Below are 20,564 nucleotides of genomic sequence, written 5' to 3'. Positions count from 1 at the left end.
GGAAAACTGACTTCCATCAACCGTCCCTATCCAACCTGAAGGAGCCTGAGAGGATCTGCAGAGAAGAACAGATGAAAATCCCCAAATCCAGACGTGCGAAGCCTGTGACGTGAGACCCAAGAAGACTGGAGGCTGTAATCACTGCTGAGTCCTGAAGAAGACAGTGAATGCTTATGTCAGTGAGATTTCAGTTTCTCCTTTTTAATACATTTGCAAAAATATTTAAAATCCCGTTTTTGCTTTGTCATTGTGGGGGATTGGGGTTAGATTGACAACAGAAAAAATGAATTTTAATGATCTTAACAGACTTGCAACATAATGAGGTGTGTGTGTGTGTGTGTGTGTGTGTAAACCATCATTTCAGTAGCTGAGAGGAACTTCTTACCTCCATCTTCTCGTCTTTCCTGCAGTATTCTTTTCCAGCATCAGGGGGCGCCACACATCAATCCTGTGTATGCTCAGTTCTGTGTTTACTCACCTGTTAGACCCTCTGGTGTTAAAGTTGTGGTTTCATGATTTAATTTGAGAGATTGTATGATGTAAATATTTAACACAGGGCTGAGACACAGTTCAGTCAAATCAGAGTTACTGTTTAGGGGGACTTAAACTGCTCTACATGTGAACCACTGGAGGAGAGGTGTAACATTGAGGCAGAGGTCCTTAAAGGTTAAAAAGGTTCAAGCTGAATGAAAGACTGTACAGTAGAAAGGCCTCACACCCAGCATGCAACCATTGGTCATGCAGCATCAGGGGTGTGTTTGATTTAGACATGCTCACAGGTTGGAGTGTTAAATCAAGGTTTGATTAAAGTATAACTGTAGTCATCGCTTTTTGTTTTCTATAACAAGACCACTGTGTTTTTAATGTTTTAACTAATGATAGTATGTGTTTTAAAAAAGAAGAATAAACGTCAGAAATGCCCCTCTTCCTTTCAGCAGCTGGAGGGGCGTGTCTTTGTTTGATTGACAGCAGCTGCAGGCAGAGCCCCAGCAGGGGAACAGGAGATACTTAAGCAATATCACATGAGAAGAAGTGATGTACTGAATATCAGCATGGCTCTGATTGTCTTCAGCACTCGGCCTGCGGCCTCGTATCTGTGACAGAATCACATCTGTGCTGATATTCAGTAACATCATGACCTTGAGTGTGATATTGCCTTTATACAACAGTTCTACGAGCGCCATATTTATTAAATAAGTAACAACAGATTATGATTTGTTTGTTTATTTCATCATTTGTCTACACCAACACAAATAGTTCTGCAACTGGACTGGTACTGGACTGTTGCTAAGCACCACATAAACATTTTCCTGACCTGCACAGCTTTTTACTTTGTCTACTCATTACCTCAGGTGTGCGCTGAAGTATCCAGGCTTCTTCCCTTCATCTTCTTCTTCTGACGACCAGACATCATTTAATCCAAATGTTATTTCTGGAAATATTTTCATCTTTGGTTGTTATAATCTAAGAGAGATAACGACCGTTAATGTGACGCTGATTAACGGTTAATAGAACACCTGTGAAGTGGAGTGATACATGTAGTTAAAAGTCCCAGCGCTGTTGTGCTCTATATCAGCACTCATGGAATGACTCTCGTCCAATCAAATTACTTGGTCGGAACTAACTGCTGTATGAAGTGAAGTAACTCATGGGCAGAGTATGTTGTTATCAGTAAAGCTGAGGAACACACCAACTCTAAACTGACTGGGGAAGCTAATTAGCTACCTAGCCACTTTTCCTCAGTGAGGGTTTGTATGGTTGCTGGTTGGACAGAGAAAGACCAGGTAGACAGGTTGTTCAGAAAGAGATCACCTTCATGAAAGTCTGAGGGTCCAGATGAGATGAGTGGTTGTGTGTATGATTTGCTGCACACGGCCATGATGGTCTGGGACTGTGATACGCATGGTAGATCCAGTCTCACTGTGTTGGGCAGAGACAAAGTAGAGGATCAGTCTTATACTGTCTCTGTCTCAGGGGGGTGACGTCAAACCCCACCAACATCTGTAATGACATGACGACTGTGTTGCAGCAGATGTGCATGTCAGGAGGCAGTGGAGTGTGGCGGTTAGAGGAGGGTTTACTTAATGAAGCTGTTGTTCACATCCAGGACCTGATGATGAGTAACAACCATAGACTGTAAATAAAGATGGACGTAGCCTCCGTGCTGTCAGCCACAGGTTTCTGAAGAGTGGTTTTGAAGCTCAGAGTGGGCTGCTCTGCTATCGCCAACTTGGCAGTGTCTGATTCTGCCCCCAACTCCCAGCTAATCCAAAAATGGACAAAGAGGAGGGGTGTGTGTGGAGCTGAGACTTAGGTGCATACCAGTTTGTGGCAAACATACGCTCATACACGTCACTCAAAGCAGCCACATCCTCAGTGCATGACTTTAAGTCTTAATAAAATGTAAACAGGTGAATTATATAAAAAAAAATTTCATGAAGAAATTAACTGTAAAGACCAGAACTGTGTTTGTACCAGGCTGTAAACATGTTTATTTCTGCTGTTAAGTTGGACATTTTAACATGAGAGTCTATGGAGATTGACTGACTGTTGAAGCCAGACTCTGGTGGTCATTAGAGGAACTGCAGTTTTTGGTTCTTCAGTGTTGGCTTCAGTGTTTTTCAGCCTCAGGTTGATGCTTGGTAACAACACACTGAACCATTTCTGGTGGTACTTGTGGTCCCTAGCTGTAGCAGAGTTGTGAGTATCTCTGTCTGCAGCTGGTGAGCTGGCTCTTGGAAATCGTCTGTTCTTCTCTGCACGTTAGCTTAGCTTCAGTAGCTGTAGCCACAGTTAGCTGTCTCATTGTTTGCTCTGTATCATGGTATTTATCTGTACAATATGCAAAGGGTTTTTTAACCATGAAGGCCTTAAACACAAGTTTGCTAGCACAGTGGATTTATTTGGTTGGATGAATTTTTAAATGCTATGCTAGGTAATGTTGCCTTCCTTGTTATCTTAGTTACAAACCTACAGTCCTCTCCTCTGTAACTCTCTAGTTTTTACACAGTTGTGTTGATTGTGCTGTTTGTGTGTGTCATTTTTAGATTAAAGGAGCTATTTGTAAATTTTGCACTACATAGCCAGCGCTAGCATTAGCAGCTGTTTACTTACCAGTCTAGAAGAAAGATTGTGAGTTCAGCATCAAACTTCATCTGTATCACTTCTTTTCTTCTACTGAAGTTAGCATGCTAACCAACTAGCTCTGGCCCGTCTCGTCACTTTCTTACAGCATCTCACTGTAGCCTCCAAATGCCCTGAAGACGTGGCTGCTCAGAGGCTGTATGATAACCTCTTGCATTTTAAAGACAACAATGGATGAAGCTCATGTCAAGTGAGAGTCACCACCATCCGCTCCCGGCAACAAACCACGTTCAGAGGAAGAGAAAACGTACAAATAGCCCCTTTTAAACACATTAATACACATAATTCTCGTCATAGGTTTTATCTTTTTATGTTCAGGTCATTACAGTGAGGCATTGTGGGAGAGAATATGCATATGCTTTGTGTAAACCAGAAACACTTCCTCAGTCGTCCACACAGACAAACACAGACAATTTACATATGTTTTATAAAGAGACAGAAAAAAGCAGACAACTCAGGTTTAGTACATTTATGATCAAAACACCAAAACGGGGCTTTATCATACAAGGGACGAGGCAGTGATCTGCAGGAGAAACCACTTTATCTTATAAACTGCCCGTTGCCATGACAACGATCAGGGCGTTAATAGTTCAACCTGAATCTGTCTGATGGGAGGAGGATTATGATGAGATTAGAAAAGAGTTGAAGTGTCTCATCTTTCTTTGGTTTCCTCCGTCATCCCCTCACCTCACTGCTCTCACATCTACACTGAGCTGAGGGTCGGATCCCTCACTAATACCCACACTGTGAATAGACATTAACACAACTCTGCTTAATGAAGATGGCTTAGTTTTATTTAAACCAACACAAAACACACTTTTCACCAAAAACACCAACAGACAAACACACACGGATTCAATCCAACATGAAACATGGACCTGCAGAAACACACAACAAACTCAACACAGGATAACAACACTAAGAGGCAACTCAGTGGTCAACATCATGTCCCATCTGCCCCGCATCATGACAACAACACAGACCACTGTGTCTCATAAATTACAGTTGCAGGTTTAATTACAGTAGATACAATACATGAAGAATATTAAATACATTTACCTTCTCTGCTGTGTCCATATCATCAAATAAGAAGTTTTTATAATGTTTTTTTCTTTAAACCAACAGATTCTGACACTTCAGACCCACACACTGAAGTGATGACTTTACTTGGCAGCTCGGCCGAGTAAAGTCTTCATCCACATCCCCGATTCTCCTGTCTCTCTCTCTCTCTCACTGCAACTATTGAATTAAAGGCAAAAATCAACCCAAAGGCCAAAGATGAACATTTATATTTTTTTATGAATTTCCCAGATGATGTGGCTGATGATACAGATGATGATACAGCCTGTTAGGTTGCTGCTGTTTATCCTTTTTATTAATGTAACAAAATAACAAGATGACAAAACTGAAACTGAACATAAGTCCCAAGTTGTTATAAACCAGAGTCCTCACTTCAGGTTTCGATAAAGTTTTTTATGAGTTGAGAATGACAGTGAGGACACAGCAGCAGCTGCAGCTCTCGGCCCTGAGAGGCCTCCACAGTCTCACACACTGTACCATGGTATCATAAAGAACGGAAAGAGGAGGGGGATGGGACGACAGACAGAAGGCGTAACAGCAAATGAGTACGGAGGAAAGTAGTGAGGGAGGGAAGATAGAGAGAAACAGGGGGAGGAAGAAGAGAGGAGGAGGAGGCATTAGAGCGGGACAGATTCTGATGTAGTGCAGGGGGCAGGGCTTATGTAAAGAGGGAGGCCGGTGGGACAGAGAGGATTGTCAGCATCACTCTTAATCTGCCCATGACAAGTGCAGCCGCTCCACTCTCTCTGTCCGCCCTCCTTCCTCTCTCCTCCTCATCTCACTTTCCACTCTTCTTCGTTAATGTCTCCGCCCTACCCTCGGCTCTGTCAGTCACCTGCTGTGGTAGTGTCTGAGCTGGGACGTCAGCCGGGGTCTGTCCCCTCGTTTCTCTGTCCGTCTCTCTCTGGACGGTGGACATGAAACCCAGCAGGACTCCCATCAAGTCAGCAGTGGTAGAACGCCAGGCCGACACTGTGAGTGTGAGATCACTACTCTGTGTGTGTGTGTGTGTGTGTGTGTGTGTGTGTGTGTGTGTGTGTGTGTTTATCAGTTCACCATGTTCTAGTACCACAGAGCTGCACCAGACAGTGGATGAATGACAGCTGTTTATACAAAGTCGGTAGGATTATACTGTGCGTGTGTGTGTGATGGCAGACGGTGGAAACACACCAGCCATTTACAACTTGAAGTAAACTTTCTAAAGCTGGACACACACAAGAAAATGTGTGTGTGTGTGTGTATATATATATATATATATATATATATATATATATATATATATATATATATATTAGATTCTCTGGTTTAAAGGAGCAGACTGACAGTTCGGTGAATTCACTTGTTCGTTGTCTGACCCAGAGTCAGATGAAAACAGTGTGTTCTCATCTCTGTGAGTTCACCACAGGGACTCTGTTGAGGCTGGAGGGAATATGGACACTGGATCAGTTCCCAGACTCCTCAGTATATAGACATTTGCGTGCTGCTACAAGGAGTGGAGAGCTGGAAAACTAAGTTTCCTTGTGTCTTGATAGTATCTATGTATACAATGATGATGACAGCTGGGGGTATTTGGGCTGATGCATTCAGTGGTTACGTTTTGTGCAATTCAACAATTCAACAGTAAAGACTTTAATCATCAGTTTTCAGCTCTGGCATTATGAGTACTAACTGTAGAGATGAGAGACTAACACTGAGCTGAAGTCAGGTTGTTCTTTACAGCACAGGAATGAAACACGACTGAAATCAACAATTAATATCTGCGAAGAAAAACACTTTTACTTATAATTTAAAACTTGTTGGAGAATATTTATTCATTCATAATGTTAATCAGAATAGGTGAAGTTCTGTGTTTGGCAGCAGCGTTTGAAATTTGAGTGCACCCACACTCCCCCCACCCCCACCTTCTTTGACTGTGTCTTCCAGTTTCACTCCTCCATTCATACTTTAGACTAGACCTCTGATAAACAAACCTCTCGTTGTTTGGTTAAATCAATAACCGGCAACTCATACGGAACTCAACATCACATGAGTGTGTGATCATTTCTGTAGTCCAGTGTTTTCACAGTGCCAGAGGAAAGTTAAGTCAAACAGTCGTATTTAGTGATGGGAAACCAGCAAGCCAGTTTGTGTCTCTCGTGTCATTACCTTAGTTATAGTTGGATATTTTGAAGTTATAACCTGTAACTTAACTGTATTAAAATGTCTAAAAGCTAGACCTATGTTATATATTTTTTTGAATTCAGCTTGTGTCAGCAGAGCAGCGTCTCAGAAACACTGACTTCTAATGTGAAACTGCTTAATTCAGGGGTCTGTTCGTTTCGGGGAGGAGGAAACCTCTGTGGATAATTCAGCCCTGAGTGCTGCCAAAACACAGATGACCTACACTCAATACTGAGCCTGAACGCCTCCTGACACAGCTTAGCATGCTGGTTTAGCTACACAGTCAGTGTGAACTCTGTGACTGTCATTGACACAGCAGGTCTCCATGTTGTGCCTGATGATAGCAGAGATCCAGAGAAAGCTACATTATGTGAATGAATGAATGAGTAAGAGGCAGGTCACCCGGTTACCACAGGACAAACATAAACACCTGTGCATCACACTGCCCTCATAGGCTTCAGCATGGGACCCTAATGGTCACATGAGGTCAGCAGCTGTGGAGAGGCAGAACTCACATCTGGAGATCCCTTCATTCAGGATCAGCCTGAGACTATAGTCTGGTCCCACTATCTGGAATCAGCTCGACAGCTCTACATGAGGCACACTGGTCTAGAGGCTTTCAAACTGAATCTGAAATCGGGACAACAGTTCCCTGGAACAACTGTCTGGGTATCAGCAGATCTTTTTTTTTTTTAAAAACATTTCTATCTATTTCCTGTTGGATAGAAAAATAGAAAACTTAAGACCTGACGTTTTAACATCTTGAGAATGGGTTGCCATGGTGAATATTTTATGTTTGAGATTTTGTTTGGACTTTTGTCATTTGTTATTTCCTGTTTTATTTTGTAGTCAGTTTCCTTGTGTGTCTCTTGATGTTTGTTCTTCCTGTCTTTGTCCTGTTCCCTCCTTGGTGATTGTCTGCCCCGCCCTAATGTGTTTCACCTGTGTTCAGTCACCCTTGCTCCCTTGTGTCTATTTAGTCTCTGTGCTCCCCTTTGTCTTGGTCAGCCTGTGTTTGTCATCTGTGTTACCTGTTCATGTCCCTTGTTACCTTGTGTTTGGGCTCCCTGTTGTGTTTTCACCAAATTTGTAAGTTCTTTTGTTAATTAAACAGTTTGGCACTCACCACCATGTGTTGGCTGCATTTGGGTCCAGCCCTACGTTAAACTGTCGCAGAAAATGAAATTGTGCAAGCAGTCTTATTTTTTTTGGCTGCATCCACTCACTAACGTAATGAGTCTAGATTGAAGAGGAGAGCAGGAGGTAAAGGAGGAGTTTGGTGCTTTGATGCCCAGTGTTGACACTGCAGATGTGGAGCACTGATGAACATCCATCATGATATTAGAATTAATGCGGAGGCCGTGCAAGAGTTTGGTGTAATGTTCAGACACAGAATGAACTTCAAATAGGTAAATACTATTTTTTTTTATTGTCTCATGTGGCTTTTTGATTGTGGGCAAAACCATGACCCTCCCCTGACGAAGACTAGAGGGGAGGGTCCTGATGCCGTTATTTCTCTAGTGTCTCACAGTCAACAGTTACTAAAGATGCACACTGGGTAATAATTAAACATTCTCTGACGATAGGTCGGACAGAAACTCAGGTTTCTGCAATTTTCAGAATGCTGAGGTTGAATGATGGACAGGTAGGACAGAAAAAGGATGTGTGAGTCTGTGCTGTGGGCCTGGCTGCTCCTTCCTACATTATGCATCAGGAACAACTGGAGTAATGACTCTGTTTCACCTCAGCTGCTGCAGATGGAGTGTCCTGTTTGTTGCAGAGCATGGATAGGAAACACCATGATGGATGGAGATTTCACTTCCAGCTGTTTTAAACTAAAGCTAAACTAAAAACCGATTCATCTTTTCCTCTTTCATTCAGACAGAGTTGTTTGATGACATGATCCTAACCGGATGTTCCTGCATCTGGAGATCTGGGAGCAGAGACTGAGAGCCAGTCCAGTCCTGTTCCTCTGGTCTCCAGCTGAGTGAGTACAGCACAGTAAACAGGCACAGACAGGTGTCACAGAGGGAAATAAAGGTTGTCCCTTCACCTGACCAGGTGATATCACTGTTGACCTTCAGTCCTCCATAACTCCATGTGCAGATATCAAGTTGCTGCTAAATGCAGGATAACTGGTGTATGATGTCACAGTTGAGGATGATGTGATATTAGCCTTTAGCTTGTGAATTAGAGCCAAGTTTAAAAAAAAAAAAAAAAAAACACACAAACCACTGCACTGTTGAATGTTATCAAATAGCCATTTTACAGTTTAACAGTATGTATGTGGACAGTCCAACGTTCATCAAAGCCACAGGCGGCAGCTGAACGCTCCATGTGCATTAACCTGCCGCTACAACAGCTTCATTCACACCTGATTTCTGAACCACCTGCAGTTTTCGTTCTTCGTCTCACAGATGTTGGATGGAGTCGAGGTCAGAGCTCTACGGAGGCCAATCAGGTTCCTCCACACCAAACTGAGAACACCATCTCTTTATGGATGGTGGTGTGTGAGGGCAGAAACCACACCATAATTGTCTCAGATATCATTATTTACTGTCTCTATAAAGATTTACCTTGACTGGACCACCACCATGAAAAACAGTGTCGAGGAGACTTTATTGTTCTGGACTTCCTGTACTGTGCTGATACAGGAAAACGTGCTTTGCGACGCAGCGGTGTAGGCAGGCACAGATGGTGACTCAGAGTGAAAATCTTCCTTAGACCACACCGTCTCATTTCCGTTCGGCCTTCGCACCGACGACAGCTACGAGCTGCCGTACCTTCTAGACTGCGTCTTCCGAAGGATGCGGCCCCTGGATTGGGACACAGCTTATGTCTGGTATATAAATGCTGCTGCACAGTATAACGTGTAGTCCACACTGTTAAACTTAATGTTTTTTGTTCGTGGTGGGGCTACAACATTAAAAATCACTGGTTCATATTCAGCCAATAACACGGATGTTATTTCTCATGTAAACAGATTAGTGACATGTTCTCAAAACGAGAGAGTAAAATCACTTCCCCTAATGAGCTGATTTGTGTCTCCACCAGCAGGGACAGCAGCAGGGCCAGACCAGCAGCCCAGACTCCCTAGATCACAACGACGAGAACACAGACTCAGAGGACAATGAGGAGGAGGACCTGGGAGTCCTGGACGACCAGCGAAGCATCATCATTCACCTGCTGTCCCAGCTCAAACTGGGCATGGACCTGACACGGGTGAGACTCTGGTTCTGCATTCATCATTTAGGTTTGAAGTAAATGATGAAAACACACGTCCAAGCTTCCTGACAGCAGGCAATCCTCCCTGACTTAGTGTCTGTGAGCAAGTCAGCGAGACGAGCTGAGACTGATCCTGTACCCGGACCCCCATCACCGGTCCTCTGGTGCATAGGGAAGTGAAGCAGGAGGCAAGTTAACACAGCACAGGGTGTTTAAAAGAGGGAATAAAAGTATCAGAGAAGTGACTGTCCCCCAGACAAAATTCAAAAATGGTACAACACCTTTTTTTCTTTCTGTTGGTCCATTATTCTACAATATAAGGAAGCACATATCCTGTGCTGTCAGAGTCTCTCACTGTAAGTTAGTCCAACCAATTCAATGTGCCTAAAAACAACAAGCCTAAACATGAATTCTGTCATTGATTATGTCATGACATGTCACCATCACAACAACTGTTGAACTTTTATAATCTCAGCCTTTGTGTAATATTCCTTGAACCCCCTACAGGGATTTAGAACACATGATAAGGTTTAGTGAGTTTAAAATACATTAAAATCTTCATTTTAAATTCTAAAATCAATGTGATGTTTTAAAATGTTCCCATGATATTTCTCTTCTCTTCTCATCAGTATTGAATTGAGACCTTGTGATCTTCTCTTTATGCTGCCCTACAGTAACATGTTCTGAGTTTATGATATTGTTCTGTGAGCTGCAGTATTATAGAGACTGTGTGTTCTGGCCCCGTACAATGGGAAGAGGAACCCACATCTGGATTAATACACCCAGCCCAGGACTGCAGACCAGCACAGTGGGAGAATACACAACATGTTTTCAGTTGCAGTGTATCGTGGTAAAACTAGAGGCCAATACACCAGTAAAAATAGCACAAAGTGTATGTTGTGTGTTTTCTTTTGACTTTATTTACAACTTTCCCTCCACCCCTCCCCTCTGTGGCTTTAGTCGTCTGCTCATGTGACTGCGGTGACTGTTTCAGACCAGTGAGCTCAGGCTGATTACTGATGGACCAGTGCTCAGGATCACATGGATAATGTGCTGATAGACGGTGTGCAGCAGAAGGGGGCCACTGACTTTGAATACCTAAGACCTCATGTGAGGGGGCTGTAGGCAGATTATGTGAAGGGCTGAGGACCTTGTGAGGCAGCTCTGTCAGTAGAACCATGTTATTCACGCACTCATTTAGACAGTGGGGGACCGAAAGTCTGAGACAGTTTCAAAATCAACTGAATGTAAAGGTGTCACTGCTCCCATTAACTGATGGACATGGCTGTGCAGTTTATTTGATCCCATGAATCACATTGTTGATCAGGTTTCTTTAGCTCCCTCCAGACTTTTACCATCAATCGTCACGTTGAAACCAAAAGCACCTCTTTTCATAGACCCACAACACTTAAACCTTGTAAGCCAAGTTATCATAATAAGCAGGAGACCATAGCATGTCCGGACAGACCTTGTGTTAACCTGTTGAAAGCTTCTCTGTCTGTCTGTCCCAGGTGGTTCTCCCCACCTTCATCCTGGAGAAGCGTTCCCTACTAGAGATGTACGCCAACTTCATGGCTCACCCCGACATGTTCCTGTCCATCACCTCCGGCTGCACGCCAGAGGAGCGGATCATTCGCTTTGTGGAGTACTACCTGACTGCCTTTCATGAGGGCCGGAAGGGTGCTGTGGCCAAGAAGCCCTATAACCCCATCCTGGGAGAGAACTTCCACTGCTCCTGGTACGTGCCCCGCGACCGCGTTCGACCTCTCAGGACTACCAACTGCTCTGGTCCCAACTCAGCACCCACAGCCACATCAAACCCTCCCAGGTCCTCACAGCGGGGGGTGGACGGCAGCAGAAGGAACTCGGACTGCTATTGTGTTCGCTTTGTGGCAGAGCAGGTGTCCCACCACCCTCCGGTATCAGGCTTCTACTGTGAGTGCAAGGAGAAGGGAATGTGTGTCAACACCCACATCTGGACCAAGAGCAAGTTCATGGGCATGTCCGTCGGAGTCTCTATGGTCGGAGAAGGTAAGAGAACATGTGACCTGTTCTGAAGGATGAGGATGTGATTGATTGAGTTATGTGTTGGTGCTTTTCTGACCTTGGAGAGTTGTGTTTCTGTTTTTTGATGAGTGTGTAACTGCTCACACTTATATAGACTGTGTGGACTGCTGCTGGTATAGTGCTAGCCTTGCTAGCTCCAGTAGTTTAACCCACATTATCTCCTGCTGATTACTGAGTAGCGTACAAGTCACTCGACGGTGCTCTCATCGCACTAGCTGATGGGGTTGGTTGATTTTATGGTCTGTGTGAGTACTGCGTAACCGTGACACACTCCTACATGAATGTGGGATATCAAACATTATATTTCCATCACTGATGAGTTCAGCTTTGCATGAGCAGAATCTTCTCATCTATTGCATATGCACTAAAACAATGCAATGGCTTATGGGATTGATTGATGACCAAACAGGCGCACTATGGATAGAAAACATAAATCAAATCCATCACCAGTAATGATCGTCAGAGTTGTGACCTTTTTAAACGTTGACTTGTTCTTTCTTTGTTGGTAATCTTTGATCATTTCTGTTGTGTTTATGCTCACATCAGAACTTCATGTGTTCATCTAACTGCTGCAGCAGCACATGTCTCTGCCCCAGGGACTCACTGCTAACTGGTGCAAATATCATTGTTTGACAGTCTGCAGCTGTTCATTACCTAAATGTGTGTGTGTGTGTGTGTGTGTGTGTGTGTGTGTGTGTGTGTGTGTGTGTGTGAAAGAAAAGCAGGACAGTGTGGTTGGCCAGTGAAGGTTGGCTGTAGGCAAATGGCAATTAGCCAGCATGAAGCATTTATTATCCTCCTGAGCCCTCAGCTCCTCAACACTGATACAGATGTACAGTATGGTCCTGACTGCACGTGTGTGTGTGTGTGTGTATAGTATCAGACACAAATACACACAAACCTGTCACTTCAACTCAAGGCTGAAGGCTCAACTCAGAGTTGCTCTTTCTGTTTAGGTTGTGACTCTTCAAAGGGAAGCAGTTTCTAGTTCACTGTGATTATGAGCAGTTGATTTTATCATGTACCTCCTCTCACCATTGATGGTGTCTTTTAAAGTTTTCTCCAAAACAATTTACAACAAAGAGGTATAATTATCATTGTCATACAACAAATAAAACAACAGTAAAAAGCAGCTTTGTCCAATCAAAAAGAGTTGAGAGTCCAGTCTCTAGTGGGTCCAGGTGGGTGGGGTTGGGGCATGGCTGTGAGCGGTGACTGCTTTGTTGTGACATCACAAAGTTCCAGAAGTCCAGACGACTGGTTTTAAGGCTCAGTTTCTGAATACAGGCTGTGTGCATTTCTCTGTGGACTGAGGCTTTGATACTTTCACAGTATTAATACAGAGCACATGACAAAGAGGGAATGAATGGAACAAAAATAAATCTGTCATCTGAGTACAAAAACCTAACTTTCTTTCAACTTCATTTGTTCCTCTGAAGCAAACTGTCACAACTTCAAGTGTCCCTGTGCAACACAGGCGCAAACTTAGTACCTACTTCCTGCATAGAGCCAATTCACATAAATAATAAATAAATCATATGAATAATGTGTGCAAATAAAACATATTAAATGACAACATAAATATATTTATGGCAGTTAAAGGAGCTTTATTTTCAGTCTGACCTCCTCATAAAGACGAACAGGGTCAGAGTAACACATACTGTTACACACCGACAGTTCTGTTTTGTGGCGTGAAAACTGCTCAGATCCCTTCATGTGAACAATTTGTGTAAATCAACCTGTGTGTGTGTGTCTGTGTGTCTCTGTCTCTTGATGAAACTGATGTGGGTGTGTTAGACCTGGGCACAGGACAGCTGTTTGTTATATAAGCAGCAGGGAGGGAGCTGGACAGGAGCTCAGGAGGGGCAAACAAGATCCAAGGCAAAGCAGGAATCAGACTCTAAATCACTAATGTAACTGTAGAGATCCAGCTCCACTGATGTTCACCTGCTCAGAAAACATGTGATATATATATATATATATATTTAACTTGAAAGAAAACAAAGGATCAAATATACATAAAATGTTGCCTATATAACTTGACTTGACCCGAGCATTTCCACTGCATTATTGCTTCTTAATAAAAGTATTCATATCAGCGCATATCAGAGAATATATGCTGATTTAACTGGCTAACCGATAAGTCGGTCTAGCTCTAATTATTCTAAAAGTAACTGGACACTTGACGGTTAAATGTTTGTTGAGCAGCTGTGAAATGTTTCAACATCAGTTTCATTTAGACTGAGGTGGAGCTTCTGTTAATGTGAGGAGTAAAGAGGTGAAGAGGATGATGAGGATAAAACACAAAGATCTTTAAGAGAGAAGTCAAAGGTTGTTGAGTGTATCCTAAAAAACCACTGATCCACAGAGGAGGAACCACACTTTTGACTCACTTGTACTTGTCTTCAGTATTTTGGGTTTGTTAGTTACTTTATACATTTCAGAGGAATATTAAACTTTTTACCGCACTACAATAATCCAGCTGTTTTACTTTGGTGTCAGATTTTTCTTCTATGTACATTGTTGTCTCCGTCTTTGTCTGTCTAACCACTAACATGATTTATTTTTCCAGTAAATGTCTCTCACCACAATACCTCTCAGAGGCGACTCTCCTTCACCTGTCCTGCTCCTCCCAGGTGTGCTGTATTTGCTGGAGCACGACGAGGAGTATGTGTTCACTCTGCCCTGTGCCTACGCCCGCTCCATCCTGACCGTGCCGTGGGTGGAACTCGGGGGAAAGGTCACCATCAACTGTGCCAAGAGTGGGTACTCTGCCACCGTCACCTTCCACACCAAACCCTTCTACGGAGGAAAAGTACACAGGTAGGCAGAGCGATCCTCCTGAGACTGCTCCACCCCTGCTGCACCTCTCCTCCACCCTCAGCACAGACACATCAGTCTGGAGCCAGGAGATGACAGGTGCACACGAAAGGAAGCACACATGGGAAACTGTGGTTGTACAAACTATACAAAAAAGTATAGAAATACAAACAAAATACAAGAAATACAAACTTATTCCACGTGTGTCACAAGCAGATTGAATCCACTATTTCCTGGCTAAAATAACTAAACATGACAGGACATGTATGAAAACTGTGACTCCACAGATCATCTAGTCTCCACTGGATTCCTTCCTTCCACAGCTTAACTGGAGGACATGTGACAGGTGCACTCTCTTAAAGTGACACTACCTGATTACTAAAGAAAATGAATTAATTCAACTATTCAATACATGAAATATAACCTATAGTCGATTTTAATTCATACATATTTATACATTATGATTAATTCACTTTTACCGTTTTAAATCCAAAAGATATGACTCAAAATTTACATCTTCTAGGAATGTTATAAGAAAACTATGAGAAAAACATCAAGCTAATCCTTGTCTCATACAATACCAGTGGTGGAAGACATATTCAGCCCTTTACTGAAGGAAAAGTGACAATGCCACAATGTAAAAATCCTCCATTACCAGTAAAAGTCCTGCAGTCAAAAGTTTACTGAAGTAAAAGTGCAGAAGTATCATGAGGAAAATGTATGTGAAGTATTGAAATAACCAGAGGTGGACAGAGTTCACAGCTCCATCACTTGAGTCACAGTGTAGATCCTCCTGGACAAATACTACTCCAATGATAGTGAATGTTGTTCAGTCACACATTGTTGTATTGTTACACATTTACAGAACATAATGACTCTGAAACAACCTGCTGTCTGATTGACTGTAGAACCTTTAGAATAAAGAGACTGTAGCATATGATACAGAGCAACATGAAAAGCTACAGGTGGACAGTTGTTCACCCTCAGATGTGTGTGAGTCCTGACGGCTACACACCTGTGTGTGCTGTTTTCTCTCAGAGTGACAGCAGAGGTGAAACACACACACACAGGAAACATAGTGTGTAAGGCCCAGGGAGAGTGGAACGGCGTCCTGGAGTTCACCTACAACAACGGAGAGAACAAGGTGATCGACACGTCCAGGCTGCCTGTCATCAAGAAGAAGATCCGGCCCCTGGAGAAGCAGGACCAGTACGAGTCGCGGTGAGTCACACACGTGTGTGTCTGTGTGTCACACCATCAGCACTATGGTCTATGGCTGAACAGGAGAAACCTCCTGTTTGAGACACAGAAGATGCTACGAGTTGTTAGCCTGCTCTCTGATACACTTCAACTCCTTTCAGAGCTTCAACTCACAGTTCAGCTTTATTCCTTCTCATATCTTTAGCTTTTCCTCCAGATCCAACAACAATCAACATCATGATCTGTCAATTTTCTTCTTTCTGTTCTGTTCATTCCACTCCTCCAACAGGTTTATGTCACTTCCTGTGGTTGCAGAAGTACGACTATTAGGGCCATACTGAGGGGAAAAAAGAAATCTTGAGATTACAAGAAAAATATGGATGATATATGAAATCTAATGAAGTAATGTTTAAACGTTAAATTCAATTTTATTACATTTAAATGAATGTGTGAAGTAAAAGTTTAGAGTTTTGGTGAAATGACGACAGAGAGCAGAGAGAGAACTTTAGATGTTTATAGAGCCGCATTCACATTAATACATATTATTTTTAAAACTAATGCTAACCCACATGAAAACACACATCACCATTTACAAACTCTACGTAGATGCTGGTGCAAACAGGAAGCAGATTGTCTACTCTGCAGTTTGTTAATTGTAGAAAACAGAGAAAAAGTTAAGACAGTTGTAACATTAAAATAGAGAATGTAAGTGAACAACAGCTGCTAGCAAAGACATCAAGGTCAGTAACACTTCATTATCCATGCGTTGTTCACCACCGATAGTCGAGGCTGATGAGAGCCAATCAGGAGGAGAGGCAGCTGTCCACGTCATCGCTTGCAAAGGTCTCAGTTTCTGTCTGTCCAGACAACAACACAACCCCAGATATTTAAAAATAAAACAGGTCCCGCAGAGTTTCTGAAAGCCTCCGAATAAAACTACTCTTCAGATCCTCTGTGTTGGCGACATCTCACTCCTCTCACATTACAGCAGCTTCATCTGCTCTGATGGTTCATCAGCAGCTGGTCTCATGCACAGAAATATAAATCTCTGTGTATTTGTAGAGACTAACTCGGAACAATCTATCCTACAACAACACGGCTGCTCCAGATGCATGATCCTGCACATGATGATGATGTTTCTCAGGCGTAATAATCACAGTTGTTGTGTTTCCTGTGTCCAGGCGTCTCTGGCAGCACGTTACAGCATCTCTGAAGTCTGGGAACATGGACGCAGCCACAGAGCACAAACACCGTCTGGAGGAGAGGCAGCGCAGCGAGGGCAAACAGAGAGCGGCCGCCAGAGTCCCCTGGAAACCCAAATACTTTATGAAAGAGGTGAGGAGGAGCACACCTGAGTGACATCACTGCCTCAGTGACAGAAACAGGTTTAGATCAGTTTCTCACTTTCTGAATGGAAGAGAAGGGGCGGGGCTGTGGATGATATCATGGTTGTGTCATTCACTACTCCCCTGGTCATTTTCTCTGCACCGTTTTTTTCTATATTTCAGCATGAGTGCAATGCATGATGGTATATATTGCTTGGTTAGTGACCATCGGTTGTACAATACTTTTAATGCTGCATTGTGGGATACTATGAGTCCACGTTATAGGGTATAATAATTCTCACGATACATTCAGACGGCACTAGAAAATAGATAGATACTTTATTTATCCTCTAGGGGAAATTCATAAATGACAGTCACTATATAGTGAACTATAGAGGGAGTAGTGAGTGATTTTGGACACAGCCAATGTGTAATGAAGGAACCTTGTCACTATGTCTACAGTGACACAGTGACCTCAAACTACCTGGTCGCCCAGGTCGAGGTTGTAGGAACAGTAGTAAAATCAGTTCTTTTAAAGGGTGTTAAACCACAGAGGTTAACCCCACCCTCTCTGACCCCGCCCTGTGTGTGTGTGTGTGTGTGTGTGTGTGTGTGTGTGTGTGTATGTATACATGTGTACAGGGTGAAGGCTGGGTATACCACAACCCTTTGTGGAAAGCTCAATGACCAGGAGCCATGGAAGCAGCAGTCCACTCCCAGACAACGAAGTGGGACGATCAGGACCAGGGACTGGCTGAGAGACATGGAGACAGAGAGAGAGAGGAAGAAACAGAGAGAGAGAGGAAGAGAGAGAGAGACTCTCTGTGTGCCGGAAGAAGAGGTGCCAAAGGCTTCCAGTGGAAAATGGACACACTAACAGTCTCTATCCAATCAGAGACCTGTTTGTTGAGCAGTGAGGTGAGGCAGATTTGACACAGCCACCTTTAAGAATACAGTAGGTGACAGTAGATAACAGTACTCACACACAGTGACAGCGGGTCTTAGTCACTGCCTCTCACTTTTCAGCTGTTTGCACAATTAAACTAAACAAGTGTCACAACAGATTTGCACAATTCACTGTACAATAGATACGATGAGCCACAACATGGTGAAGTGATTATCTCTGGTATATATCTGTCAGTGAGTGAACAGCTGATTCTCATAGTCCACATGTTGTAAAGACGAGGGGCCAGTTGCACAAAACACCTTAAGTTTTCTACTAGTTGAGTAAATATGACACTTAAGGTTGAGTTTCTCCTCAGCTGAGGTTGTTGCACAGAATAAGGAAAAACATTAAGGCGTTTGCAGAAATTAAAGAGATTTTACAGCGGTAAAATTCTACAGTTTCCATGGAGACCGTTGGTTTGCTGGCATTAGCACTCGTGATACCTGTTAACTTCTCACCTATATTGTCTCACAAAATTGGCCAGAAGAAAGAAATGTCTTTAAAAAAAAATGACATTAAAGAAGTGGCCGCTCTGTCATCCTCCTCTTGTTGTGATGGAAACTCCACCGCAGTGTTCAGCAGACGGTCAGAGCACCTGACACTCTGTAAATGACACAGCACACTGTTGATCAATGGACATGAAATACTTCACCAATAATGGACTGGAAACACCCCGAAGCATAAAGCACAGAGCAATCATTAACTGCAGAGGAGCTGGAAGAGCTCAGCCTCTGAAAGTGCACTGATCCAAATCATAAACTGACTGCTGATCAAATCTATTAATCAAAATCAATTCCTCGCTGTTGAGGGTGAACATCAGGTTCTTTTCATCTATCATCATAAAGTCAGCCATGTTGCAGTTAAGATACAGTCAGAGGTACCTTAAGGTTTTTTCCTTAGTTTGGTTGCTAAAAGCTAAACTGATTTTAAGTTATTCCTTAAGTTTAAGACTAAGATAAGGAGAAAACCTTAAATACTAAAGTGAACATTATAAGGAAACCTTGAAGAGAAGACTTAAGTGTGTTTTGTGCAACAGTTTTTGTTTTAAGGAAATCTTAATTTGGACTTTAAGGAAAATCTTAACTTAAGGTGTCTGTGCAACCGGTCCCTGAGACACCAGAGTGTTACAGCCAGACCACTGGGTCAGTGCAGTTACATGGGGGGGGGGGGGCCTAGGTAGCAGTGTGCGGACCTAATGACAGTGGTCCCATGAGGGACAAACCAAGAACTGAGACAGGGTGTTGGGGAATGATCTGTGGTGGCTGTACCTCAGGATCTGCTGCTGACGTCTTGGTGCCAGACTCCACTGGGACCTTCAGAGGTCTGGAGAGTCCACGAAGGACCAGCAGCATATAGGACGGGGGGGGGGGGTCACTGCACAGGTGTGAGCAGTGTATAGTCAGACAGATGTCATGTGAAGGTGAAACTGATGTAAACTTCATACAACAGAGGAGGCTTTTATCTGAGCTCATCCTTCATGTTCATTCAGGGAAGGCTCCACACTCAGAGCACACACATCACTCTCACTATAATTCATCCTCATCTAATAAAACAGTGGCTGCAGAGCACGTTCAGCTGTGTCCACATTCAACCAGCTGAGGATCTGCTGCACTTTGATCCTGAAGATGGAAACAGGTTTTAGCTTTAAAGGGTCAGTTCACTCGAATCACTGCAGAGGAACGTCTCTCCCCTCCCTCCACTGCCGTCTCTTCATGCAGATACTTGTGTTTTTCTGTGTCCAGGTGATCAGATATGTGCCTCTGAAATCTCTGCCTCCATCCAAATTCAACAACGTGAATTCATTTTTCTCTGCTAACAGCACGGTATCGTATTACAAATTATATTTAAAATGTCAGCAACAGAATACACAGTGAGCAGTGTTCCAGGGAATTGTTCCTTTAGAGAACAAATCCTGTCAGAGTTGTCTTTAGTTATAGTTAAGGCTTGTTTTACACTCTAACTAGACATGCAACATGGTTACCATCATGGTTACCATTATCACTGACTGTAAGCGGGAAACTCCATTTATTTTATTGTATTTACTATATTTATTGGAGCTGACTTTTTACATTCAAACATGGTTCAGATCAATAAGTAAATCCAGCTATCTGATATAATAAATGAAAGTGTTAGCTTTGCTTGACTTCAGGTTTCCCTGTTTATTCAGCCTCTTACTTTGAATCCTGTGGTCATTATAGATGAGTGATCGAAGGAATTTATTTCCATTCATATTTGAATGTGCAATCCGGCCACAGTTCCATCTCTGGTTTCCAGGTCTCAGGTCTGATTTGGCCGACTTCTGATCTTCAGCATCTCCAGCTCTAAAACTATTTTTTTCTGTTCTCAGTCTGTGGTAGAAGAAATCTTATCACTGAAGTCTTTTTTTTTTTTTTTAAACCCATCAATCAGAGTCACACTGGAGCCAACATCTTTTATTCTAGTTCATATTCACTGGGGATGTTTTAGTAGAAAGTTCTGCAGCATCATCATGTACTTTAGACCAGACACACCCAAACACCTTGTCCTCCATCTGAACATATACCCAACAAACCTATGCAACACTTGACTGTAGACAGTAGTTCCCGGGGGGGGCTGGG

At 43.0% G+C, this 20,564-nt stretch overlaps 1 protein-coding gene across 1 annotated transcript in view; it reads left to right on the top strand.

Annotated features, from left to right (window-relative positions):
- LOC111664138 (oxysterol-binding protein-related protein 10-like) overlaps positions 1-20,547 on the top strand; it is a 41,471-nt gene extending 20,924 nt beyond the window's left edge. The window contains exons 7-12 of the mRNA XM_023418612.2: positions 9,439-9,606; positions 11,121-11,640; positions 14,313-14,499; positions 15,535-15,717; positions 16,878-17,031; positions 17,664-20,547. Of these exons, the coding sequence (XP_023274380.1) occupies positions 9,439-9,606; positions 11,121-11,640; positions 14,313-14,499; positions 15,535-15,717; positions 16,878-17,031; positions 17,664-17,708 (1,257 nt within the window). The 3' untranslated portion in view covers positions 17,709-20,547. The remainder of the gene's footprint in view (positions 1-9,438; positions 9,607-11,120; positions 11,641-14,312; positions 14,500-15,534; positions 15,718-16,877; positions 17,032-17,663) is intronic.
- Positions 20,548-20,564: the final 17 nt, after the last annotated feature.

Source organism: Seriola lalandi, unplaced genomic scaffold (genome assembly GCF_002814215.2).
Source record: "Seriola lalandi dorsalis isolate HSWRI2012SDOR001 ecotype SW California unplaced genomic scaffold, Sedor1 jcf7180002054583, whole genome shotgun sequence".
In the NCBI taxonomy this organism is placed as follows: domain Eukaryota; kingdom Metazoa; phylum Chordata; class Actinopteri; order Carangiformes; family Carangidae; genus Seriola; species Seriola lalandi.
Note: the sequence above shows the minus strand (reverse complement) of the source record. Positions and strands in the feature narration are given on the sequence as shown.